We start from the raw sequence: 27,302 nt of genomic DNA on the forward strand, positions 1-27,302 counted from the left end.
ATAAGCTGCTCAATTTCACAACAGCTAAGTTTGGACTTTGTGATAGAACAGAAACAGGTAGGCTGAGTTCTGCTCTATATAAGAGTAACAAGAGTTTGCCTAACAGTTTAACAGCTTTCTTTCCCCTTCACAGCTGCCCCTACATGCACACACACACACAGAGTTGACATCTGAAACATCCCCTGAGCCAGCGCCCAGGATGGTAATGAAAATTTAAGTATAAACTTAACATCGACTCCCTACCAAGGATCCAGTAAATAGGTGAAAATGCCAAGCTCCTGTACGCTGTGAGAAAACTGAAGATACCACCCTCCGAAGGGAAAACACTTCAAGAGCCTGTGAGGCAGTCAGGACGCTGAAGGCTGAGCACGTGCCGTCACGGTGACCGTGACACAGCTCGGCTGCTCACTCAATGCCATACTGTCACAGCCAGAGGTGAATAAGGACCAAGTACAAGCCTTTTCATTCTTAGCATTATATTCAATGATAAATTCACTAGGGATTCTTTAACTGTACTTCTGGTGGAAGATTGCAATCTTTAAAGGAAAAATTCCATGTTGGGACATAGAGGTGGCCTACAGACACATGGAAAGGTGCTCAACATCACTAATCATCAGGGACATGCAAATCAAAACCACAAAAATAACACCTGACACCTGTCAAAAAGACAAGAGATAAGTGTTGGCAAGGGTGTGGAGAAAAGCTATCTGCACCCCCATGTTTACTACGGAATTATTTATAATAGCCATGGTATGCAAACAACCTTAAGGGTCCATGGGTGGATGAATGGATAAGAAAGTAAGTTGTGAGATACATACAGACACATACATACACATATATACATGCAATGAAACATTACTCAGCCATAAAAAAGAAGGAAATCTTGCCATTAGCAACAACTTGGATCTAGAGGGCATTATGCTGAGTGAAATTAGAGAAAGGTATCAAGTACCACATGATCTCACTTAGATGTAGAATCCAAAACACAAAACTAACCAACAAGACAAAACCAAACTCACAGATACAGAGAACAGACTGGTGGTTATCAGTGGTGATGGGGGCAGGGGTGGGCAAAAGGGTAAAGGGGGTCAACTGTATGGTAACAGGTGGTAACTATAGACTTGTGGTGGTGATCAATTTGTAGTGCATACAAATAATGAATTATGTGGTATACCTGAGACTAATATAGTTAGGTACCAATTTTACCTAAAAAAAAAAAAAAAATCCACGTTGGAACCAAGCAAATAAACCGCTTTATTTTCAAGTCGCCTGGAATTACAGGTGAAGCCCCCATTGTAGGAGTTCACACCGTTGTGAAAAGTTGGCTTTCAGAGTCCTTTAATGAGTTCCTGCCTTCTTGATCTGCATAGTACGTATCTTCTCCATAAACAGGAAGGTAATCATGGCTTCTCTTCTCCAAAAATTAGGTTTAAGTTAATTGTGTGACTTAAGAAGCTCAAGCCTATCTAATGTGAATGAATAAAGAATCTAAGGGTTTGGGCAAACTTCAGCGGAGAAGAGGCCCTAGATCTGGGTTCCAGGCTTGCATCTGTCACCTGTTGACTGCACCAGGGACCCCAATCCTATAATCATTAGATTTAAAAGGCTGCTTTTGTATGTACAAGATCAAATTACTGCAATTTTACTTTGCTAGTACATTTTTTCAAATTTTGGAATACACATTTTCAAAATTTTCTACTGCAGTAGACAAAAGGTAATTGGCCTCATCACATACTGCACACTGTTTATAAACTTCAAAATGAGACTGTAACAGTGCCGTGGTAGAGACGGCACCCGTTCTGACTGAACTCTACTTTATAGCTAACTTTGTTTCTTACATGTCAGGCACTATTCTAAGCCCTTTGCAAACATTTAATTAGTCTTCACCATCCTATGGGCTGTTACCTCCATTTTACAAATTTTAAACAAACAAAAAAAACAGGTTCAAGTAACTTGTCCAAGGTTGCTGTTAGTGTGACCAGGATTTAAATGTTCAGCCCAGCTGGTTTTAACCACTGTGCGTATCGCCTCTCAAATCAGACACGAGTCAGCCCCAGCACTGAACAGCGCGCGTGAACATCCCCTGCTTGACCTCATCCCTGACCTTCTCCCTTGATCTTAAGATTCTTCTTTCATTCCTCCCTGTATTTTCAGATCTTCAAGGTAAACCTTCCCATCCTTATCCTAAGTTCTAACCCTTGTTCCTCTATACTACTTCCTGCCCTCAGAATGCCCCATTCTCACCATTTTTAAAACATAAAAAGGCCTCACTGTGGCACCCATTCTCCTTTTCTCTAACTTATCATCACACCTTGATTCAGGCAGGCCGCTCCCTTCAAACAGACAGCTTCTTCAGCTTGCCTCAGCTCAGACTGTTCCAAAACGCCTCAGCTGCCCCTCCCACCTTCCCAAAGGTCTTCTTCCCAACTCCATACAACCTTCTGGGTGACAAACTCCTGCTCTATTTAATACAATCTCATGGCTTTCTTGTTCTGCCCCATTTGGGCTTAAACATACCAACTCCACTACTTAGCATAAACCCCCAATACTAAATTAAACCCTGAACCCATGCCCCGTTAACTTTCACACTCAAAGTGACTGCAACATATATTTAACAATACAGTTTTACATATAATGCTAAGAGCACTTTTCATATTTTACAGAAGAATGTGAAACATGGACCTTCTATTAATATTCATACCACAGCAAAGCCAAATCTAACTCCTAAATAGATGCATTACAATTTGTTTAGCGTTTAAAGGCTTAATGGCAATAAGGGGAGGAGGAAAAAGCAAAAGTTTATTTTACATAACTGAATGGAAAATAAATTCAAGAAATAGTAAATAAAATTCAGTATGGCCTCATGCGCCCTGAAGGAGGTGGTGCCCGATTTGGAGGAGTGATTGCTATGTCCAGATAGTCTCCGATTTGGAACTTCTGCGACTGCAGCGTCATGGAGTCGTCAGTCCCCTTTCTCCCAGACATGGTGCTGCCGATCTCCTTTACTCTGCAGGAAAGGAGACCAACTGTTAAAGGGTGGCTGGTCAATGCCAGTGTGTGCTACAAAGTGACCTTGGGGCCGGACTTGCTCCATTATCTTACAGCACAGTTAAAATGTAAGTACTACATTAATCTAAACCAGATATTAAGATGTATAAATCTGTAGTTCCCCCTCCACTAAAGAGATTCGTTGAAGGGATTATCCCTATCAGTTAAAACATACTGAAATCAAAGAGATTATAGGAATTAAGAATGAAAAGTTACCTACCGATAGCCAGGCCTTTTAAGATCTGTAAAAACAATTGCAAAATTGAAGTGTGTGCCCTTCTTTCTGGCTTCTGGGTAGACTTCTTTTACTAAACTAGTCAGTTCTTTCAAGGTTGCATCCATCCTGAATTTTTTTTTTTAGAAAAAAAGACATTACATTTGATTAATCAGCAATGATGTAACCAAGGATACTGACACACAGTGAGTTAATTACATGTGTCTCAATTGCAACTTTACAATTTTTAGAAACTGTCAGGGTCTTACAACTGAGTTAATTTTAAAGCACCTACTAATACTATTTGCCCCCAAATATTCCCCTTACCAGCCTCAGTGTTTGAAATTTTCATGAATTAAGGTCAGACTGGTAATATGCTAAAAGGGACTTAAGAATTACATATGCTACTTTTTGTTGCTATGTAACATCTCACTGGCCTAGTGATTTACCCACTTAAGGATAACTAGTCCAAATTAATCCAAATTCTTAAAATAATTGTTTTGCATTATTTCAAAGACATACTTTTCTACATTTTAGCATCTCCTTTCTAAGATTAAATGTTCTGATGAGTTTTACAATAGATGGACTCCTAAAGCCAATGAAACCTATGGAATTTTCAAGACTAAGCACAGGCTCCTTTCACAATATATATTCTTGCCCTGCCAACTTCTATTTGAACTCAGAATTTAATATAGTCCCTTGAGCTAATATGGCATAATCTGGAAAAACCTTTTAAAATACAAGCATCTTGTATTATAAGCAACAGTCTAAGTTTCTGAATTGTTTTCTTCCCTGACAACTGGGAACATGAAACGGAGGACTTGGAACTTGAAGCAACACAGCCTGCAGAGTGCTATATGATGACCCTGGATACAAGGCACCTGTAAAGATGCGAACTCCAACGGACAGCATCGAGCAGGGAATCAAACACCCAAGACATCATCTAGTTTTAACTCTGCACCCTATTTACACCATCTCTACCACATCATTCTCAAGTAGAACCATGGCTTCAACTGCAGTGAGAACAAAAACATCCATGATGACCACATCAACTTCTGTTCTCTCCTGCTGCTGAGTCCTCCTCAATATGCCCGTAACAGAACTCAACAGTGTCCCCCGCAAAACATGCCCTTCCTCTCATATTACCCTCAAAACTACCATCACCCACTTAGATGCCCAGGTCACAAACCTAAGCACTGTTCAGTTCTTCCCATCTCTATCCTGTTGTTTCTACCTCCTAAAGACAGATCAAACTGGACTTCCCTGGCAGTCCAGTGGTTAAGACTCCACGCTTCCACTGCAGTAGATGCAGGGTCAATCCCTGGTCGGGAACCTAAGATCCCACATGCCACGTGGCACAGCCAAAAGACAGATCAAATCTATTTTTTTCTCTATCTCCACCATCACAGCTTTATTTCAACCTCTCATTATTCAAATCTCTGTATGTTGCTTCCAACTCATCTCAACTTTTTTTACCTGACATTCTAATGATGTTTATTCTGTGTCAATTATTCTCTGGTGTGTACAGTGTATACTTATGATATGTACCAGAAAGGACTCTTTCTTCCTCTCCAGCAACATTTCCCACATACTGTCATCTTGCTCATAATGAACGTGGGGAATTCGGTTCACACCTTTCGTCAGTCCTTAGTGTGAGTCCTCCACAAGCTTCCCACCTGCTGAGGACTATCCCCAGACCAACAGCTGGAGTGCCAAGTGTTGCTTTCTGACTAGCAGTCTAAAGGGTGAGTACACAGGTAACAAATGCTAGAGCGCTCTAGGGATTGAAGCCTTTGCTAGGTGACTGTGAGGGTCAGTTTCATGTGTCAATTTCGAGAAGCTACAGCCCCTAGTTATTCAAACACTAAGGTAGGTGTTGTGTAAGGTGTTCTTTAGATGGGATTAAAGTCTATAATCAGTTGACTTTAAGGCAGATTATCCTAGATAATCTGAGTAAACCTCTTTCAATCAATGAGTGAGCCTCATGCAATCAGTTGAAAAGGCCTTCAGAGCAGAGCTACGACTTCTCTGAAGAAATTCAGCAGCTTATGCTGGAGAGTTCCAGCCTGCCCTTCATCATAACCTGCACCACAGGTTATGCACCACAGACTAGGGACTTGGGTACCTAAGCAGTCCCCACAGCTGTGTGAACCAATTCTTTGCTATAAATCTCTCTACATCTCCTATTGGTCTGTTTTCTGATTGAACCCTGTTACAGTGATCTACATAATTCTCCTCCAATAACCTGTTTAGTGACCACCCAAGCACAGGACGCATCTCTCCTGTGGTGCGTGGGTGTTCCCGCAGCGCCACACGGTGCCCTGGACCTCAGCAAACTCAACCAGCCTCTGCTGGGCTCCTCTGGACCTCACTCCTCTTCCCTGACTTGTCTTGAGGCCTCCTACTTTGGCCCCTCAGTCTACTTCTACAAACTGAGAATTCCCAATCTTCCCTCATTACTGCTTCTGGGAGTGGCAGCAGGGCTCTGTGCTACCCCTCACCAACCATCCTGTCTTTGGCCACCATTTTGAGGTATAACATAAGGTTGTCTTTCCTAGTTTGGTTGCAGTTTATGGACAGGACAGTTTAGGAAGGGAAATTTTTGTAATTTCTTTCTTGATTGAGAGAGTCTGTGGAAGAATCCCACCCTGCCATCTCCACCCTAAAGTCTTAATTAGCATTTATTTCATCTGCTTTCTCTCTGAGATTGTGTTTACTCTAGAGGGGCAGTACCCCCTTTATACCCTCTGGGTCTAAGCAAAGCACCTGGCAAATAGGAACTTATAATTTGTTGGCGTAAATATAGACTTTAACATCTGAACAGAGGTGTTCATCAATCTATTGATAACAGTTCTTCCCTATAAGTTAAATCAACCTTCCTGAACTTTTATCCTGGAATAATAATGAACTAGAATCATACTACATAAATTTTGCTGAAAGGTGGAAACAACCCCTGAAGTGTTCATCAACAGACAAGTGGACAGACAAAATGTAGCACATCCTTCCAATGAAATATTATTCAACCCTAAGAAAGAATGACTTTTTGTTATATACTAAACCATGATGAACCTTGTAAACGTAAGTGAAATAAGCCAGACACAACAAGACAAATCCGATATGAGAGCACTTATATGAAATACTTAGAATAGGCAAATTCATATAGACATAGAGGATTGTCTACCAGGGACTGGGGTAAGGGAGGAATTCCCATTGTTACTGCTTACTGGGTACAGAATTTCTGTTGGGGGAATTTAAAAGTTTTGGAAATAGTGGTAATGGTTGCACAATGTGAATATATTTAATGCCATCAAATTGTACCCATAAACAAAATGGCAAATATCACATATATTTTACCATACTAGATGTATTTTTAAAAATTATACACCTTTTACTGCTACTAAAAAGCCACGATAATGTCCAACCAAGGAGCTGCATGCAGCTTGCTGTATGTTATGCTCCTAGTCAGACGCGGGGTAGGAAAGGTACACTTGAGGGGGAAACGCTCAGGGGCAGGTCTTCGGGAAACACACATCAAAAGCTTCTCCATTAAGCACCACAACAAAAACCACGCGGTTCTGTTTTTTTCCATGTTACGACACCTAAGGCTTAGTATTATGTGCAGACGCTCTACGAGGACGACAAATATCACCCAACAGCACCACTCCCCCTCCCCATGTTATTCTAGCACCACAAACTCGACCAAGTTTAGGGGCGGCTACCGCACTGAACGACCTACGTGTCACTTTCGTACCAAGCAGCCACGACAGTGACAGCAACATTGGCTCAATTCTTTACAACCCAAAAGTTTCAACCTCAGACGTAAAAGCGCCACAAGATAAGCAAATACCCATTTCTCCAACAGCTGAGACCCCGACTTCCCGCGAGTTGCGCCCAGAGGCCCCGAGCGCTGGAGGAACTGAAAACGCGGCAGGCGGGCCCCCAGCGACCCCCGCCCCGACGCCAGGCCCTGACTCACCAGGTGTAGATCTGCAGCTCGCTGGACGGCACGTTTCCGCGGGAGAACTCGTCCATGCGGTGGTGGCGGCCGTTGTTGGTGGTGAAGACGCGCAGCAACAGCGGGCAGGTCTGGGGGCGGGAGAGGCGAGAGTCAGGCGGCGGCGAGCGCGGCCCCTTCCTTCCTCTCCACCCCCGCACGGCCGCCCCCTCCCGGCCGTCCCTCCGCCCTGGGGCCCCCTCTACCTCTCCAGACCCGCACCTTCTCCCGATCGATGGGCTTCTCGGGCTCCTTCTTAATCTCCTCCTGAGTAACGCGTGACTCGACCGCCATCTTCCTCCTGCGGCCCGCTAGACCCTCGCCCTGACCTCCGACCCCAACAGCGAGCATAGGAGCCAAGACTCTCGCGAGGAGACGCTCGAGAATTTATAGACGACCGGCTTGGGGGCGGGGCGTCTCTCGGCGCAGGCGCACTAGGCGGTGCGGGGGGGGGCCCGGCGGGCGCGTCTGCGCGCTGCGTCCTGGGAAAGGGCGGGCGCCGGCGTCGCGGGCGAGACGCTGAGGGGCGGGCTCGCGCGCGGAGGGGCTGCCTGAGGGACGCGGACGACGGGTTACGGAAGGTAAGGGTGAGGGCGCGCTCGGAATAACCGTGGGCTGCCTTCACGGCCAAGGGGTGGGTTGCGTGGTACTACAAGCCCTAACGGGGGAAGGCTGGCAAATCTGACTAAAGTGAAAAAAAAAGAAAAAAAAACTTCTCAGAGAAAGAAGCGGCAGGCCCGGAGGAGACGCCCGACAGGCGTGTGGTGGCTGGAAAGCTAGTGTCCGGGAGGCCCAAGGACTCCTGGAGAAAAGCACAGACATCCCGGTGGGAAGTGGGCAGAAGAGTTGGGCAAGTGCTTTAAAACAGAGGAAGCCAGGTGGCCGGTCAATGCAGAAGGCGTTCGGGCGCAGTGCTAACCCGGGGACGCGTTAAAACCACAGGGACCGGCTTAGGCTGGTTGTATTCTAGACACACTGCACCCGCTGGCTTGGCGGAAATGAGACGCTCTGACCGCCGTGGGTGGACCGCAGGGATCCTCTGACGCTGGCGGCGGCGTAGGCCATGCGCCCACTCTGGGCGGTTGAGGGTCGTGAAGCAGAGGTGAAGGTGCGTGTACTTCCGATCTAACAATTCCGCTCTGTGGTATTTACCCTAGAGAAAACCTGGCTCAAGGACACCTGGAGACGCTACAGGAATATTCCTGGCTGTGTCGTTAATAAGGACGAACTCTGGAAACCCCTGCAAGTGTCCGAGGCGACGATACTTCAGTGAATTGTGGTAGACCGTGCAGCAGCACAACCACCCAACAGCAGTGGGTGGCATACGCAACCAGGATGAACAGACGGTTGAGGTGGCAAAGAAGTTCCTGCGTTTTTTCCGGTAAGCTGTCTCTAGCAGTGCCTGGTTGTCTTTCACTTCGTTGGAAACAGTTTTGTTAGATTGTATGTGACAGCTGTCATATCAGCATGCATTTAAAAAAAGACTTATAAAAATTGGTGAATTTTTGTGTAGCCATCTTAATGTTGAAGATGGAAGGAAAAAAGGCAATATTTTCGGCATGTCATGCTTTATTATTTTAAGAAAGGTAAAAACGTAGCTGAAACGCACAAAAAGATTTGTGCAGCATATGCAGACGGTGCTGTGACGGATCAAACGTGTCAAAAGTGGTTTGCAGGGCTTCCCTGGTGGCACAGTGGTGAAGAATCCGCCTGCCAATGCAGGGAACACGGGTTCGAGCCCTGGTCCGGGAAGATCCCACATGCTGCAAAGCAACTAAGCTCGTGCGCCACAACTACTGAGCCTGCGCTCTAGAGCCCGTGAGCCACAACTACTGAGCCTGCGTGCCACAGCTACTGAAGCCCGCGCACCTAGAGCCTGTGCTCCGCAACAAGAGAAGCCACCGCAATGAGAAGCCTGCGCACCACAATGAAGAGTAGCCCCCGCTCGCCGCAACTAGAGAAAGCCCGTGTGCAGAAATGAAGACCCAACGCAGCCAAAAATAAATAAATAAAAATAAATAAATCTATTAAAAAAAAAAAAAGAAAGAAAACGTCTCAAAAAAAAAAAAGTGGTTTGCAAAATTCGTCGCTTGGGTTAGACCAGTTGAAGTTGATAGCAGTCAAATCGAGACATTAATGGAGGACAATCAACGTTATACCATGCGGGAGATAGACAGCATACTCAAAATATCCAGATCAAGCGTTGAAAATCCTTTGCAACAGCTGGGTTATGCGAATCGCTTTGATGTCTGGGTTCCACGTAAGTTAGGCGAAAGACACATTCTTGACCATATTTCTGCATGCGATTCTCTACTTAAAGATAACGAAAACATTCTGTTTTTAATACAAATTGTGACGGGCGATGAAAAGCGGATACTGTACAATAATGTGGAATGGAAGAGATCGTGGGGCAAGCGAAATGAACCACCACCAATCACACCAAAGGCCAGTCTTCATCCAAAGAAGGTGATGTCGCGTATATGGTGGGATTGGAAGGGAGTCCTCTACTGTGAGCTCCTTCCAGAAAAACCAAACAATTTCAACAACTACTGCTCCCAATTAGACCAACTGAAAGGAGCACTCGAAGAAAAATGTCTGGAATTAGTCAACAAAAAATGCATACTCTTCCATCAGCATAATGCAAGGCTGCATGTATCTTTGATGACCAGGCAAAAACTGTTACAGCTTGGCTGGGAAGTTCTGATTCATCCGCCGTTTTCACCAGACATTGATTGCACCTTCGGATTTCCATTTATTTCGGTCTTTACAAAATTCTCTTAATGGAAAAAATTTCAATTCCCTGGAAGGCTGTGAAAGGCACCCGGAAAAGTTCTTTGCTCAAAAAGATAAAAAGTTTTGGGAAGATGGAATTATGAAGTTGCCTGAAAAATGGCAGAAGGTAGTGGAACAAAAGGGTGAATAGGTTGCTCAATAAAGTTCTTGGTGAAAATGAAAAATGTGTCTTTTATTTTTGCTTAAAAACTGAAGGAACTTTTTGGCCAACCAGTAGCTACATGAAACAGCATGAAATTCACAGACATAGTTCTGGGTGTAAGAAGCCAAAGACAAAGGAATATTTACTGTGGGAATCCATTTTAACATCCAGAAGTAGGCAGTACTAAACTATGTTGTTCAGGATGCATTTCCAGGTGATGTAGTTATAAAGAGAAAAGCAATGAAGTAATTACTACAAAAGTCAGAATGGTAGTTACCTCTGAGCAAAGAAGGGGACTGTGACCAGGGAGGGTCAGAGGAGGTGCTTCTGGAGCGTTGAGAACATTCTGTTTTTTGACCTAGGTGGTGGTTACACAGTTGTTTGATTTTAAATTATTGTTTAAACAGTGCTTTCGTGTTGTGCATACTCTTCTCCATGAATGTTATTTCTTGCTCTTTTTAAAAAATAGCACCTTAAAGAAAAAACAAATGCCTATGAGTCAGTAAGGAAAAGACAATCCAATAGAAAAGTGGGAAAAGACGTGATAGGCATTTCATAGGAGAGAAAACACATATTACATGGAAACATGGAAAAGATGCCCAACCTCATGAATAATCATAATGCACATTTAAACCACAATGAGATAACATTTCACTCTACTAGATTGGCGGGAATGTAAAAGTCTGATGACCAAGTGCTGGCAAGAATTTGGAGGAAAGGGAATTATTATGGGCTACTCTCATCCACTTTGGAAAAACCGGCATTACCTGGAAAGACTAGATATGCGCACCCCTTAAGACTCATGTATTGCACTCCTATTAGTATACCCTAGGGGAACTGCTACACATGAGCACCAGGCAACATGTTGAATAATGTTCTAAAATCTTTATTCATAATAACTAGAAACAATCTGAATATCAAGACTATTTATAAAGTGGAGTACCATGAAGACTTGAAAGTGAACAAATGAATCAACATGCTTTCTGAAAAGGTAGAATAAAAAGAGCAAGTCACAGAAAACACAATAAGATTCAATCTATGAAAAGTTCAAAAATAGGAACGTACCCCCCCCCCCAAAAATACTATATAGGGAAGCAAACACAAGTGTTAAAACTATAACGAGAAGCAAGGGGATGAAAACACTAAATTCAGGACAGTGTTACCTCTGAGTAAGCTTCATGCAATTTATGAAGGGCATCCAGGGAGTTTCTAAGGCACTAGTAATGTACTCTTTCTCACTAAAAGGGGTGTGGTTTCTCATTTACATTGTAGCTATACATTTTAGATTGTCTTTTATGCATGTGATTTACATCACTAAAAAAAAATTTTTTTTAAGATGCTTAGGGGTGGGACCTTGCATGCAGTCAACTTTTTTTTTTTTTTTTTAATTTTTATTTATTTATTTATGGCTGTGTTGGGTCTTCGTTTCTGTGCGAGGGCTTTCTCTAGTTGTGGCAAGTGGGGGCCACTCTTCATCGCGGTGCGCGGGCCTTTCACTATTGGCCTCTCTTGTTGCGGAGCACAGGCTCCAGATGCGCAGGCTCAGCAATTGTGGCTCACGGGCCTAGTCGCTCCGCGGCATGTGGGATCTTCCCAGACCAGGGCTCAAACCCGTGTCCCCTGCGTTGGCAGGCAGATTCTCAACCACTGCGCCACCAGGGAAGCCCTGCAGTCAACTTTTTAAACGACGATACTTAAATTTCCTCCCCAGTTCTGATTCCAATATTAAATTTTTTTCAAAACCACTGTAGTATAAAAATACAGACACATGAGGGCACTCTAGTCAATCAGTTAAAGGGAAAACATTGAAACTGTGAAAATGAAGAAGCTCACAACCTTTTATTGGTGATATTGGGGAGGTTTAGTTTCTTAGATATAAGCTCTCATTTTGAACCTTTCCAAATAATAAGCTCTCATAAAAACAGAATTTCCCAATACCTTGAGTCAGTGGAACTATAGTTTTATTATAGAACAGTTAAGGTAGCTTTTCAGGCATCCCTCAATCCACCCAACTTGGCCTTCTAGGTCCAGCTCTGAACATACGTTTTAATATTTAAGTGTATGCATCCGTTCTCTTTTTCTTCAGAATTTACTCAAATGAGTATTACACTTCCAGGTATATACTGAAAAGAATTGAAAGCAGGGACTGAAACAGCTATTTGAACACCAGTGTTCATAGCAGCATTGTTCACAATAGTCAAAAAGTGGAAATAACTAAGTGTCAACAGATGAATGGATATAAATACTATGGAATATTATGCAGCCTCAAAAAGGAATGAAGTGGACTTCCCTGGTGGCACAGTGGTTAACAATCTGCCTGCCAATGCAGGGGACACAGGTTCGATCCCTGGTCCGGGAGGATCCCACATGCCTCAGAGTAACTAAGACTGTGTGCCACAACTACTGAGCCCGCACGCCACAACTACCGAAGCCCGCGTGCCTAGAGCCTGTGCTTTGCAACAAGAGAAGCCACTGCAGTGAGAAGCCTGCACACCAAAATGAAGAGTAGCCCCCATTCTCCGCAACTAGAGAAAGCCTGTGCGCAGCAACGAAGACCCAACACAGCAAAAAATAAATAAATAAATAAAATTTTTTTAAAAAGGAAGGAAGAAAAAAAAATTAAAAAAAAAAAAAAAAAGGAAGGAAGTACTGGTACTTGCCACCATAGTGATGAACCTTGAAAACATTATGCCAAGTGAAATAATCCAGACACAAAGGAGCAAATATTGTATGATTCCACTTATATGAGGCACCTATAATTGGCAACTTCATAGGTACAAAAAGTAGACTAGAGGTTACCTGGGCCTGGCAGGAGATGGGACTGAGGAGTTATTATTTAGTGGGTACAGAGTTTCTTTTTGGGACAATGAAAATTTCTGGAAAAGGACAGTGGTGATGGTTGCACAACATTATGAATATACTTACTGTTACTGAATTGTACACCTAAAACTACTTAAAATCATACATTTTATGTTATATATGTTTTACCGGAAAAAGAGTGAACATTTGAGGTATGTGAAAATAGGTCATCAAGCTTTCTTCACTTTTCCTTTTCTCCCTCTTTCTTTTAACATATTCCGGCATTTCGAATTGAGAGAAAGGTAAATTATCCTAATTAAAATCAGAAATATGTAATGTGAAGTTTTACAGAATACTCCTTAGTCAGTGACTATAGCTCCATGGCAATTTCTGATGCTGAGATTAAGGACAGCTTCTGGTGGCAGGAAAATAGGCATTCATGAATATGTACAAAACATGTTTCTGGAAAAGATTTAATAGAATATATTTTTTATAGAATTTTCTGACTCTTGATAAAAGTTGTGGATTGTAAACTTGAACCTCTCTGGGGACGTTATTAAACTTTTCAAATTTTTCCTTCATGTGCATCTGTGGGAGACCAGGTGTATGGCATTTATAAGCACAATATTTATTTATGGGTTTCTATTTCAGAAAAAGGTGTATGTAAACACTCTCAGTAAAGCATCTGCTTGTTACCAAGAGTAGAAAAAAATATATGCATTTCCATAACCATTCCTACAAGAATTAAGCCTAGAGGCAGTATAATTATTACTTAGAAGATAGGTTGTTTTATATTACCCTAAAAAGTGTATTTTTTACAAATGAGCATACGTGCCTCCTTGGCATTAGCACTACAAGCAATGCTGCCATGAACCAGTCCTGATGTTCCTAAGTGGTCTTGCTGTGTCATCTCTAGTCATTCTTCGCATTACAGCTCGGGGTGGTTGGTAGCGGTTTTTTTGTTTTGTTTTGTTTTGTTTATTTACTTATTCATTTATTTATTTTTGGCTGCGTTGGGTCTTTGTTGCTGCACGCAGGCTTTCTCTAGTTGCGGCGAGCGGGGGCTACTCTTCGTTGCAGTGTGCAGGTTTCTCATTGCGGTGTCTTCTCTTGTTGCAGAGCATGGGCTCTAGGCGCACGGGCTTCAGCAGTTGTAGCTCGCAGGCTCTAGAGCGCAGGCTCAGTAGTTGTGGCGCACGGGCTTAATTGCTCCGCGGCATGTGGGATCTTCCCGGACCAGGGCTCGAACCCATGTGCCCTGCATTGGCAGGCGGATTCTTAACCACTGCGCCACCAGGGAAGCCCTGGTAGCGTTTTTTAAAGGCTACTCCCACTACAACACACTCTGAGGTATGGGATTTGGGAGTCCATTTTTTAACCCCTTCCCTGGTTCTCAGAACTATCTCATTTACAGTACATTTTAAGCCAATGAAACAGAATGTGGGGTCACATTTGCTTTTCAGAGAGTTGAAATATCTCTCACTTTTTTAAGTGACCCCCTGTTTTAAGCATTTAAATGATTAGATTGAAAATTATTTTTTATAAAAATTTATTTTATTTTATTTATTTCTGGCTGTGTTGGGTCTTCATTGCTGCACACGGGCTTTCTCTAGTTGTGGTGAGCGGGGGCTACTCTTCATTGCGGTACATGGGCCTCTCATCGCGGTGGCTTCTCTTGTTGCGGAGCACAGGCTCTAGGCACGCGGGCTTCAGTAGTTGTGGCTCGCAGGCTCTAGAGCGCAGGCTCAGTAGTTGTGGCTCACAGGCTTAGTTGCTCCACGGCATGTGGGATCTTCCAGGACCAGGGCTCGAACCCTTGTTCCTGGCATTGGCAGGCGGATTCTTAACCACTGCGCAACCAGGGAAGCCCCCTGAAAGTGATTTTTAAACAGATATCCTATTCTTTAAGAACCTGCAGAGTGTCAACAGTGTATTTACCAGAAGCAAGTTGTGGAAGGCAACTAAAAAGCTTAATTAATGGTTAAAAAGCTTAGGCTTTGAAGTTAGATAGATCTTAAGTTTAAACTTCAGCTCAGTTGCTAGCTGGTTAATCTTGAATCACTTAACTGCTCCAACTCAGATTCCTGATCCATATTAGGATAACAGAATACCAAATAACCTGTTATGAGGAATAAATGCATCTAAAATAGTTGGCATAGTGTCTGCTATATATACTAAGCACTCAACAAATGTGAGCCATTGTAATCACCATCATCATCTTGTAGATTCTGTTTCATTTTGCAATGAGGCAAGGGGGACAAAATAAGAGGCTAATTTCCCGTCAACTCCCTTTATTGCCCAAGGGTAGCTGATTTCATGAAAACTTCATGAAAAAAATAGCATTGCTGCCATAATTACTTAATTATACATTTCTGCCAATTCACTACCGTGCACATTCAAATAAAGATGTACTAATCTTGGGATTAAGACGGTCCAGTGGTTAAGATTTCACGCTTCCACTGCACAGGGCGTGTGATCTGTCCCTGGTTGGGATCTTCATGCCTGGGAAGCGGCACAGCCAAGAAAAATAAAATTTTAAAAATATTTTTATTTTCTATTTTCATGTGGGAAATGGTGTTTTTTAAAAATATTTATTTATTCTTTTATTTATTTGGCTACGCTGGGTCTTAATTGAGGCATGCAGGATCTTTTAGTTGTGGCATGCGGGATCTAGTTCCCTGACCAGGAATCAAACTCGGGCCTCCTGCATTGGCAGCGTGGAGTCTTAACCACTGGACCACCAGGGAAGTCCCAAAAAAATATTAAAAAAAAAAAAAAAAAGGTTACACGTGAAGAAAGATCTCCAGTAATTTATTTGTTAGTTCTTTGGGATTAGGAAATGTATATGAATAGATTTCTTTGTGGTATTGATGTCCACCATGGCCTGAATATTAAGACTCTGCTTTATGTATATGAGACAGTAAAATATGTGTTAAATGCTTAAAGACATTTTAAAGTACTTAGATAAGTATCCCAGTATCATAGTCTCACCTTTTAGATTTATATGGCAGTAATAATAATAATATTTAATCATCACTGTATCAGTTATCTTTTTATTGCTGTGTAACAACCACCTGAAAACCTAGAAGCTAAAGTAACAACCATTTGATTTGGGTCTCAGCTAGGCAGTTCCAGTCTCGCCTGGTTTCCCTCATGTAATTGTGGTTATCTGAGAGCTCAGCTTGGAGGAAGGGGGTTAGGTGGTCTAAGGTACTTCACCTCCCTATCTAGCTGATGGCTATGGCTGTTGTCTGGGCCATGTGTCTTTCACATCATGGTCTCAGGGTTCCAGTAGAGTCAGACCAGAAGCTGCAAGGCATAGTAAGCACTTGGCTCATTAGCTACACAACTTCATTTTTGCCACATTCTGTTGGCCAAAGCAAGTCACAAAGCCATGCCAAGAATCAAGGAAGTGGAGAAATAGAGTTTACTTCCTGGTCAGTTATAGCTAAGACACACTACAAAAGGGCATGCGCATAGGATGGAGGAATTTATGGCCATTTTTAACAATCTACGTGCTAGGCACTTTACACATGTTTGCATGCATTATCTCATTTATTTTTCACAACTGTCCTATGAGATGTGTATATTATTGAACCTATTTTACACATGAGAAAACTGAAACACAGAGATGTTATGTAAGTTAACATTTCTAATTTGGAAAATGTTTATTAAGAGTTCTTAATGACTAAAACTATGCTGGTAATAGAATGTTACATTTAAAGGAAGGATAAAATGTTATAAATAAAGTAATTCAATTATGTTTTTAAAATATATGCACACATACACACAAACATTCTGGGAGGAAATATTCAAAAATATTAACAAATTCTTCTGAGTTGGAAAGTAATGGATAATTGTGATTTCCATCTTTTTTTGTTTTCCACATTTTTTATGAGTATATATTTACTTTTAGAAATTAAAAGTAATGTTTAAAAAGTAAATCTCTATGAAAACTCACAAGAAGAAATAGATGATCTGAATGGACCTTTGTCTATTATAATGAATTGGATCAGTAACTAATAACCTTCTAAAACAGAAAGCACCAGGCCCACATGGGTTCACTGGTGAATTCTACCAAACACTTAAGGAAGAAAGTATATAAATTCTCTACAATCTCTTCCAGAAAATAGAAGAAGAGAGAACACTTCTTAACTCATTCTGTAAGCCCAGCATTACCCTAATACCCAAACCAGACAAAGACATTACAAGAAAGAAAAACAACAAACTAATATTTCTCATAAACATAGATGCAAAAATCCTTAACAAATGTTAGCAAATCAAATCCAACAGTGTATAAAAAGTTCTACAGTATGACCAAGTGGGATTTATCCCAGATAGGCGAATCAGGGAGCATGATGCCTCCAGCTTTATTCTTCTTTCTCAAGATTGCTTGGCTCTTCAGGCTCTTTTGTGGTCCCATACAAATTTTAGGATTGTTTGTTCTATTTCTGTAAAAAGTGCCATTGGAATTTTTATAGGGATTGCTTTTAATCTGTGGATTGCTTTGGGTAGTATGGATATTTTAACAATATTAATTCTTCTAATCCATGAGCATAGAATATTTTTCCATTTAACTGTGTCTTCAATTTCTTTTCTGAATGTCTTATAGTTTTCAGTATGTAGGTCTTTGACCTCCTTGGTTGAATTTATTCCTAGGTATTTTATTCTTTTTGATGCAATTGTAAATGAGATTGTTTTCTTAATTTCCTCAATGTCTTACAGCTTTCTTTCCAGCTTAAAGAAGTCCCTTTAACATTTCTTTTAAGGCTGGTTTAATGGTGATGAACTCCTTGAGCTTTTGCTTTCTGGAAAACTCTTTATCCTTCAATTCTGAATGATAACTTTGTCAGGTGGAGTATTCTTGGTTGCAAGTTTTTTCCCCTTTCAGCTCTTTGAATATATCATGACACTCCCTTCTGGCCTGAAAAGTTTTTTTCTGCTGAAAAATCTGCTGATAGTCTTATGGGGGTTCCCTTGTATGTAACAAGTTATTTTTCTCCTTCTATTTGCTGCTCTGATTGAGTTTCACTGCCTTGTCTTCATGTTCACTGATTCTTTCTACTGCTTCATCTTGTCTGCTGTTGAACCGTTAAGTGTATTTTTCAGTTATTATATTCTTCAGCTCTGTTACTTCTGTTTGGTACTTTCTTATATTTTCCATCTCTCTGTTGAAATTCTCAGTGTGTTCATCTATTCTTCTCTTCAGTTCAGTAAGCATCTTTATGACCATTAGTTTTAATTTTTTATCAGGTAAATTACTTATCTCTGTTTCATTAAGTTTCCTTCTGAGATTTTATCTTATTTTTTCATTTGGAACATATTCCTCTGTTTCTTCATTTTGCTTGACTTTCTGTGTTGGTTTCTGTACAGTAGATAAAACAACTACCTCTCCCAGTCTTGAAGGAGTGGCCTCATGCTGGAGGTGAAATTTGTCATTCAACCCTGCCCCAGCTCTTGGCTGTCTCTCAAATCTTGTGCTTGTCCAAACAGCTTATTATTTTTTTTATTCAAGCATAGTTGACTTACAATGTTGTGTAAATTAATTTCTGCTGTACAGCAAAGTGATTCAGTTATACATATATATACATTCTTTTTCATATTCTTTTCTATTATGGTTTATCGCAGGATATTGAATATAGTTTCCTGTGCTCTACAGTAGGACCTTGTTGTTTATCCATTTTATATATAATAGTTTGCATCTGCTAATCCCAAACTCCCAAACAATCCCTCCCCCCACACCCCTCCCCCTTGGCAACCACAAGTCTGTTCTCTATGTCTGTGTGTCTGTTTCTGTTTCGTAGATAAGTTCATTTGTGTCATTGTATGTGTCATACCACATATAAGTGATATCATATGGTATTTGTCTTTCTCTTTCTGACCTACTTCACCTAGTATGATAATCTCTAGGTCTATCCATGTTGCTGCAAATAGCATTATTTCATTCTTTTTTATGGCTGAGTAATATTCCATTGTATGTATGTACCACATCTTCTTTATCCATTCATCTGTCAATGGACATTTAGGTTGTTTCCGTGTCTTGCCTATTGTAAATAGTGCTGCTATGAACCTTGCGGTGCATGTATCTTTTTGAATTACAGTTTTGTCCAGATATTTGTCCAGAAGTGGGATTGCTGGATCATATGGCAACTCTATTTTTAGCTTTTTGAGGAACCTCCATACTGTTCTCCATACTGTTTTCCACAGTGCCTACACCAATATACATTCCCACCAACAGTGCAGGAGTGTTCCCTTTTCTCCACAGCCTCTCCAGCGTTTGTTATTTGTAGATTTTTCTTTAACTTATTTATTTATTTTTACTTTTGGCTGCATTGGGTCTTCATTGCTATGCGCAGGCTTTTTCTAGTTGCAGTGAGAGGGGACTGCTCTTTGTTGCAGTGCGCGGGCTTCTCATGGTGGCTTCTCTTGTTGCAGAGCATGGACTCTAGGCGCACAGGCTTCAGTAGTTCTGGCACATGGGCTCAGTAGTTGTGGCTCGCAGGCTCTAGAGCACAGGCTCAATAGTTGTGGTGCACAGGCTTAGTTGCTCTGCAGCATGTGGGATCTTCCCAGGCCAGGGCTTGAACCCGTGTCCCCTGCATTGGCAGGCGGATTCTTAGCCACTGTGCCACCAGGGAAGCCCCTGTAGATTTTTTAATGATGGCCATTCTGACCGGTGTGAGATGGCAGCTCATTGTAGTTTTGATTTACATTTCTCTAATAATTAGCAATGTTGAGTACCTTTTCGTGTGCCTGTTGGCCATTTGTATGTCTTCTTTGGAGAAATGTCTATTTAGGTCTTCTGCCCATTGTTGTTTTTTTTTTCTTTTTAAATGCCTGCTTAGAAAATGCACAGGCAAAAACTAAGTAGATGAAATTTTTTGTTTTTTGTTTTTTAATGAAGCAGGGTTTTCTTTTCTTTTCTTTTTATTTATTTATTTATTTATTTTTGGCTGTGTTGAGTCTTTGTTGCTGCACACGAGCTTTTTCTAGTTGTGGCGAGCAGGGCTACTCTTCCTTGCGGTGCACGGGCTTCTCATTGTGGTGGCTTCTCTTGTTGTGGAGCATGGACTCTAGGCGTGCAGGCTTCAGTAGTTGTGGCAAGTGGGCTCAGTAGTTGTGGCTCACGGGCTCTAGCATGCAGGCTCAGTAGTTGTGGCACACGGGCTTGGTTGCTCCACGGCATGTGGGATCTTCCCAGACCAGGGCTCGAACCCGTGTCCTCTGCATTGGCAGGAGGATTCTGAACCACTGTGCCACCAGAGAAGCCCTTCTGCCCATTTTTTGACTGGGTTGTTTGTTTTTGTTTTTGTTGTTGTTGTTGAATTGTATGAGCTGTTTGTGTGTCTTGGAAATTAATACTTTGTCAGTCGCATCATTTGCAAATATTTTCTCCCAGTCTGTAGGTTGTCTTTTCATTTTGTTTATGGTTTCCTTTGCTGTACAAAAGCTTGTAAGTTTGATTAGGTCCCATTTTTGCTTTTATTTATTGGGTTGGCAGACTGACCTAAGAAAACATTGGTACAACTTATGTAAGAGAATGTTTTGCCTATGTTTTCTTCTAGGAGTTTTATGGTGTCATGTCTTATATTTAAGTCTTTAAGCTATGTTGAGTTTATTTTTGTATAGGGCGTGAGGGTGTGTTCTCAGTTCATTGATTTACATGCACCTCAAACAGCCTATGATATTTTTACTTGCTCCCAGTAAAAGGTGTGTGCCAAGACCTGTCAGTGTCCCAAAGGGGAGGGTCTCAGCACCTGGATTCAGGCTGACTGGAAGCCAGACCCTCAGGCAGCAGCTTTTAAAAGAATGCAATGTATACAGCCCTGTGGGACTGCAAGTGTGAGCCCCACTGGCCACCAGAGCCAGGCTATCTGGAGGTGTCCCCTGGGCAGCAGTTGCAAAAACTGGGGCTCCAGACAAGTGTATAAGCTCTTTTCTGGGAGATGCCAGTGAGCCAGAGAAAGGTAGAGGGAGCATGCCCAAATGATCCACAGCCCACGTTCAATTCATTTTGTTTTGTTTTAATAGTGGTCACCCACTATTAAAGTGATATCTTATTATGGCTTAGATTTTCATTTACCTAGTGATTAGTGATGTTGAGCATCTTTTCATATGCTTCTTGGCCAGGTATCTGGGTTTTAAACTGTTATAGAGTGCTGAATTGTAGCTGTTTTCAGCCAATCCTTGTGTCTTTTGTAAGACTACATAACAAAAATAGCTCACAAACAATCTAGAGACCAATGAGCTTTTTAAGGTGCCTCAGAAGTTGAGCCCATGTCACTTCAGTTGGGTTCTAACACTGTTGGGTTGGAGACCTTCAATGTGGCCCAAAGCATGTAGCAGTTCTAGTTCAATCACTGTTTAAGTAGGTGGATGAATACTCACTCAGAAGGATATAAAAGCCTCTTAAAAGAGAAGGAATGTCTTATTACATATAGAAAACTCTGGGCCTACGTGGTTCCACTGCTGTATTCTTCCATCCATTTAAGGAGGAAATTAGACCAACTCTACACAAATGTTTCCAGAAAGTAGAACACTTCCCAGCTCACATTATGAGGCTGGCATTGCTCTGATCCCAAAGCCAGGCAAACGCTCTCTGCGGAGGGCCCTCAGACCTCCTTCCTATGATCCCAAAGCCAGGCAAACGCTCTCTGCGGAGGGCCCTCAGACCTCCTTCCTATGATCCCAAAGCCAGGCAAACGCTCTCTGCGGAGGGCCCTCAGACCTCCTTCCTATGATCCCAAAGCCAGGCAAACGCTCTCTGCGGAGGGCCCTCAGACCTCCTTCCTAAAGCACGCTCACTGGCTGGTACCAGTGGGAGCGTGACTGGTGAAGCCGGGCCTGGGGCTCCGTGCTGGAAAGGGGGTGGGGGGTGGTACAGGCCAGGGTGCCGTGGGAGTCCAGTCAGGACGAGCACCCTGAACGGAACGTTACACAAGCGCAAGTGCTCTGGGTCCCGTGTGCGACGCCGCGGGAGGGGCCTCCTTCAGAAGCAGCTCGCTCATGCTGTGCAGTGTCTTTTCCTTCTTTAAAGTTTATTTTTGTGTCCCGTTGAGCAAAATGCACCTTCCCACTGTACGGAACAGAAGGAATAGTTACTCTCCTTTTTCATCAAATGAGAATTTTTCTGGCAGTTTTGCAGTGATTGACGTGGCTTAGCCATTTTCACACAATTCCTCCCCATTCTTTCTACGCCTGTTTTGTCCTGAGTCCTTAGGTTTCTGTGGTCCCCGAGGTCCATGCACTTGGCCTGCTCCCCTGGCTGTGGAAGAAGAGGGGGCTCCTGCTGTCTCCCCCCAGCTCCGTCTGCTGCGCTGCCTGCCGGGTGGAGTGAAGGCCACGTGGGACCATCAAAGCCCTTTCCATCATCTTAGATCCTGACCTTCCCATGAAACCTGCCCAGGAGGAGGGGGTGACACCAAGAAGAGGGAGAAAAGCTGGAACTGGAGTAAATGCTAGGACCTGCAGGTGAGCTTCGAGGAGAGATGTGGGCTGGGACACGGCGGGGACAAGCCCGGAGGTGTGAGCGCCGGGTGCTTGGCCCTCCCAGCTCTCAGCAACTGGCGGTTAGGCAACCACAGGGCTGGGATTTCTGGCAAAGTTCTCTCCATTTTACTCATCTGTGAGGGCTCCGCACTTCTCATGAAAGAGTGCGTGGAAGGCTCACAAAAACCTTGCGAAGTAAATACGACTCTTCTTCCTTTTTCTTTCAGGTGTGGAGACCCTGAGGCCCGGCTGGGAGCCCAAGGACGCAGGCAGGGTCCCAGCGAGGGCGGCTCAAGACGCCTTCCCTTGGCATCCTTGTCAGTGCAGCTCAGGAACTGCCCAAGAGCACACAAGGCGGGTCCAAACCCGGACCTAATGCAGGACGCACCCCGCGGGGCACCCACAGGCCCTCCGCGAGGAGCGTGTGTCCCCCGGAAGGCTGTGCTGTGCTTGCCAGAACTGGAGAGGCTGCCTGGAAGCACCTTCTTCCCTGCCTTTAGAAACGTGCTTGCACTTCCTAGAAAATATACATTATATATATATTTTTATATGTAAAAATATAAATCCACACACATATTCAGATGTCTCCCTTGAAGCTGTGATGCCCGCACGCTGACATTCTCATCTTACACAGAGAGCACTTGGCTTGCGGGTAGAGCTACCTGTGTGCCAAGTCGGCAGCTGTGGGTTGTCTTGCCCCTTAGCTTTCAGATCTGCCTGGCCCTGTGATGCACCAGGCTCCCCTGGGCTTTGATGTCAGAAGCACTTGAGGTGCCCTGTCCCTCGCTCGGGTCCCCGCAGCCTGGAGCCTCAGCTCCTCCATCTCTGCTTACCTGGCGCGAGATGCAGACTGCTCGCAGCGGCTCGGTGCCAACAGGCAGAAACTCCTTTAAGCAGCTCCTGGCCTTGGAGGACCCGACAGATCCACCTTTTTCCATTTTACACTCAATGTGCAAGTATACTGAACATGAATCGTATTCATTTATCACCCAAGTGAGAAAACATGGATCTTTTAAAAACCTACCAAATGTAAACTTTTCCTAAGACCTCATCTATACAAAGAAGTAACTACTAGTTGGACTGATCTTTCAAGACCTTTATGATTACTTAGTTCCTGAAATGTTTTATTTTTTATTAAAATAACGTGTTGCACAAAATTCAGAAGAAAATATCAAAGTGAAAGAAGAAATTTATTAAATTATCCATAACCCTGTCAGGTAGAGTGATAACAACTATGAATATTTTGGTGTTTTTCATTCATTTTGTGTGGATACACATATATATAAATAAATACGTGCCAATGTGGAATGACGTGGTAACATTTATTTGATAATCTTTTTCTAAACATTTCATCAATATATACTAGAGAAAAATGCACAACCTCCTTTTATATGCAATACATGACAATCATCTTAACCTAGCATTAAATCCTCTTCTATAGCAGAGTGTTTGATAACTGCAGATTTCCTCTGTGAACCTGCTGCCTCTCCGGGATTCCGGAATTGCCTGAGGTCAAACAACCTTCTGATATGAATTTCAGTTCTTCAGTAAGACTCTTTTTTTTCTTTTTTTTTTTTTGGCCTTGCCACGCGGCTTGCAGGATCTTGGTTCCCCCACCAGGGATTGAACCTGTGCCCTCAGCACCTCGGCGGTGAAAGCACGGTGTCCTAACCACTGGACTGCCAGGGAATTCTCCAGTAGGACTCTTATTTCAAGGTCCTGCACACTCTCCCAGGTCATCTATGGAAACACATGGGCCTTAGGACCACCTGTATCAGGACCCTGGGGCTCTTGATTAAAATGCAGATTCTTGAGTTCCCACCTCAGCCTTGCTGAATAAGAATGTCTGGGTTTGGGGCCCAGGAATATTCATTTTAAATAAGCCCATCAAGAAATTCTTACGAGCATTAAAGTCTGAGTGACCCTGGCCTCTGACCACTTTAATGTGAGCATTTCTTCTTGGGGTGTTGTTTTCCAGAATGGTTGAGGAGGTATAGCCCTCGCATTCTTCATGAAAGGGGCTTTGTGTTCCTCAGTGACGCCTAGATTGTAGGGTCTCTGCTTAACAGGAGGTTGTGTGGAGATGAGATGCCTTGGTGGCGGGGAAGACGAGCCGGCTGCATTACCTACTCAACCACTTTCACCCCTTGGAGCCTGGATTTTCTCACTGCAAAACGGTGGTGAAAATAATTATCTCATGGGGTTGCTCCAAGGACTGCATGAGATAATGTTTGGGAAAGTCTCTGCAAACCAAAATCTGCTCTACAATATTATTGTTGTTATCCACAGCTCAACACATTTCCCTCTCAGCCATGGGGGGTCCTGGTTAACCATTGCTCCTACACGTGGGATGCCTTTATACGGTAGCCACTAGCCACATGTGACTTGAACATTTAAAATGTGGATAGTCTGGGGAATTCCCTGGCACTCCAGTGGTTAGGACTCCGCGCTTCCACTGCAGGGAGCCTGGGTTCGATCCCTGGTCGGAGAACTAAGATCCCACATGCCGTGCAGTGTGGCCAAAAGAAAAAAAAGTGGCTAGTCTGAATATTGTTAGTTTTTTTTTTTTTATATTTATTGAAATAGTTGATTTACAAAGTTGCATTAGTTTCAGGTGTACAGCAAAGTGATTCAGTTATACCTATATATATATATATATATATATGTTCTTTTTTAGATTCTTTTCCATTATAGGTTATTATAAGATATTGAATATAGTTCCCTGTATTATATAGTAGATCCTTGTTGGTTATCTGTTTTATATATAGTAGTGTGTATCTTTTAATCCCAAACTCATAATTTATCCCTCCCCCTCTTTCCCCTCTCGTAACCATAAGTTTGTTTTCTATGTCTATGAGTCTATTTCTGTTTCATAAATAAGTTCATTTGTATCATTTTTTTAGATTCCGCATATAATCGATATCATATGATACTTGTCTTCCTCTTACTTCACATAGTATGATAATCTTTAGGTTTATCTGTTGCTGCAAATGGCATTATTTCATTCTTTTTTATGGCTGAGTAGTATTCCATTATATATATGTACCACATCTTCTTTATCCATTCATCTGTCAATGGACATTTAGGTTGCTTACATGTCTTGGCTGTTGGACATAGTGCTGCTATGAACATTGGTGTACATGTTTTTTTTTTTTTAATTTATTTTTGGCTACGGTGGGTCTTCGCTGCTACCCACGGGCTTTCTCTAGTTGTGGCGAGTGGGGGCCACTCCTCGTTGCAGTGCACAGGCCTCTCACTGCAGTGGCCTCTCTTGTTGCGGAGCACGGGCTCCAGGCGAGCAGACTTCAGTAGTTGTGGCTCATGGGCTCTAGAGCGCAGGCTCAGTAGTTGTGGCACATGGGCTTAGTTGCTCCGTGGCATGTGGGATCTTCCCGGACCAGGGCTCAAACCCACGTCCCCTGCATTGGCAGGTGGATTCTTAACCTCTGCGCCACCAGGGAAGCTCTATCTTTTCGAATTATAGTTTTCTCCAGATATATGCCCAGGAGTGGGATTGCTGTATCATATGGTAGTTCTATTTTTCGTTTTTTAAGGAACCTCCATACTGTTCTCCATAGTGGCTGCACCAGCTTACATCCACACCAACAGTGTAGAAGGGTCCCCTTTTCACCACACCCTCTCCGGCATCTGTTATTTGTAGACTTTTTGATGATGATCATTCTGACTGGTGTGAGGTGATACCTCATTGTGGTTTTGATTTGCATTTCTCTAATGATTAGCAGTGTTGAGCATTTTTTCACGTGCCTGTTGGCCATCTGTATGTCTTCTTTGGAGAAATGTCTGTTTAGATCTTTTGTCCATTTTTTGATTGGATTGTTTGTTTTTTGGGTTATTGAGATGTATGAGCTGTTTGTATATTTTGGCAATTAATCCCTTGTTGGCTGCATCATTCGCAAATATTTGCTCCCATTCCATATGTTGTCTTTTTGTTTTGTTTATGGTTTCCTTTGGTCTGAATATTATAATAGATATACTGTAAGTTAAAATACACACCAGACTTTGAAGGCTCAGTGCAAAAAAACAGAAAGTAAATATCTCAATAAATGTTTAATATTGACTACATGTTGAAATAGTATTTGGGGTTAAGAAAAATATATAATTAAAATCTATTTCACTTTTTTTCATTTTTTCTAACGTGGCTAACTAGAAAACCTTTAATTGCATATGTGATTTGCACTGTATTTTTGTGGGTAGTGCTTTTCTAGAGACCTTTTCAATAAAATACGTGAAGTAAAATTCACAAGTAAAAAAGGATGTCAATAAGTAGGAAAACAAACAACCCAATTTTAAAAATGGGCCAAAGACCTTAACAGACATCTCATCAAAGAAGACATACAGATGGCAAATAAGCCTATGAAGAGATGGTCCACATCATGTCATCAGGGAAATGCAAATTAAAGCAATGAGATACCACTACAGCCCTACGAGAAGGGCCAAAATCCAGAACACCGACAACACCCAATGCTGGCGAGCACGTGGGGCAGCAGGTGCTCTCGTCCCTGGTGGCGGAACGCAGGATGGTGCAGCCCCTTTGGAAGACGGTTTGTGCGCCCCTCCTCGAAGCTGCTGGCCCGGCCCGGCTCCCGAGTGGTGGTCAAAGCACCACATTCAGGAACCTCCACACGACAGGCCTGATTGGCTGGAAGCTGGACTGACCGGGGGCACCTCCGTTTTCTTGTGGCTCTGTCTCATCAGATAACATAACGAACATGTTTCAGAGTATTTAAAAATGGGTTGGAATAAACTTGAACTACTAACACAGCATGCTCTGTATAGTGATTATAGTCGTCCCTCTGGATTCA

The 27,302-nt window shown here is 42.7% G+C and overlaps 1 protein-coding gene and 1 long non-coding RNA gene across 2 annotated transcripts; one reads left to right on the plus strand and one right to left on the minus strand.

The window, feature by feature from the left end:
- Positions 1 to 1,234: 1,234 nt before the first annotated feature.
- On the minus strand, positions 1,235 to 7,636 carry SAP18 (Sin3A associated protein 18). Its single transcript, XM_007164226.3, has 4 exons — positions 7,479 to 7,636; positions 7,239 to 7,348; positions 3,269 to 3,391; positions 1,235 to 3,007 (listed from the first exon to the last, which is right to left on the minus strand). Exons 1-4 carry the CDS (start codon positions 7,605 to 7,607, stop codon positions 2,851 to 2,853), a joined length of 519 nt encoding a protein of 172 aa, XP_007164288.1. The 5' UTR covers positions 7,608 to 7,636; the 3' UTR covers positions 1,235 to 2,850.
- A 224-nt stretch (positions 7,637 to 7,860) lies between these two features.
- On the plus strand, positions 7,861 to 23,787 carry LOC114235774 (uncharacterized). The gene is made up of 4 exons (XR_009005871.1): positions 7,861 to 8,082; positions 8,414 to 8,637; positions 22,211 to 22,461; positions 22,707 to 23,787. It is a non-coding gene; the product is annotated as an uncharacterized LOC114235774 (long non-coding RNA).
- Positions 23,788 to 27,302: the final 3,515 nt, after the last annotated feature.

Source organism: Balaenoptera acutorostrata, chromosome 18, assembly GCF_949987535.1.
Source record: "Balaenoptera acutorostrata chromosome 18, mBalAcu1.1, whole genome shotgun sequence".
NCBI lineage: Eukaryota > Metazoa > Chordata > Mammalia > Artiodactyla > Balaenopteridae > Balaenoptera > Balaenoptera acutorostrata.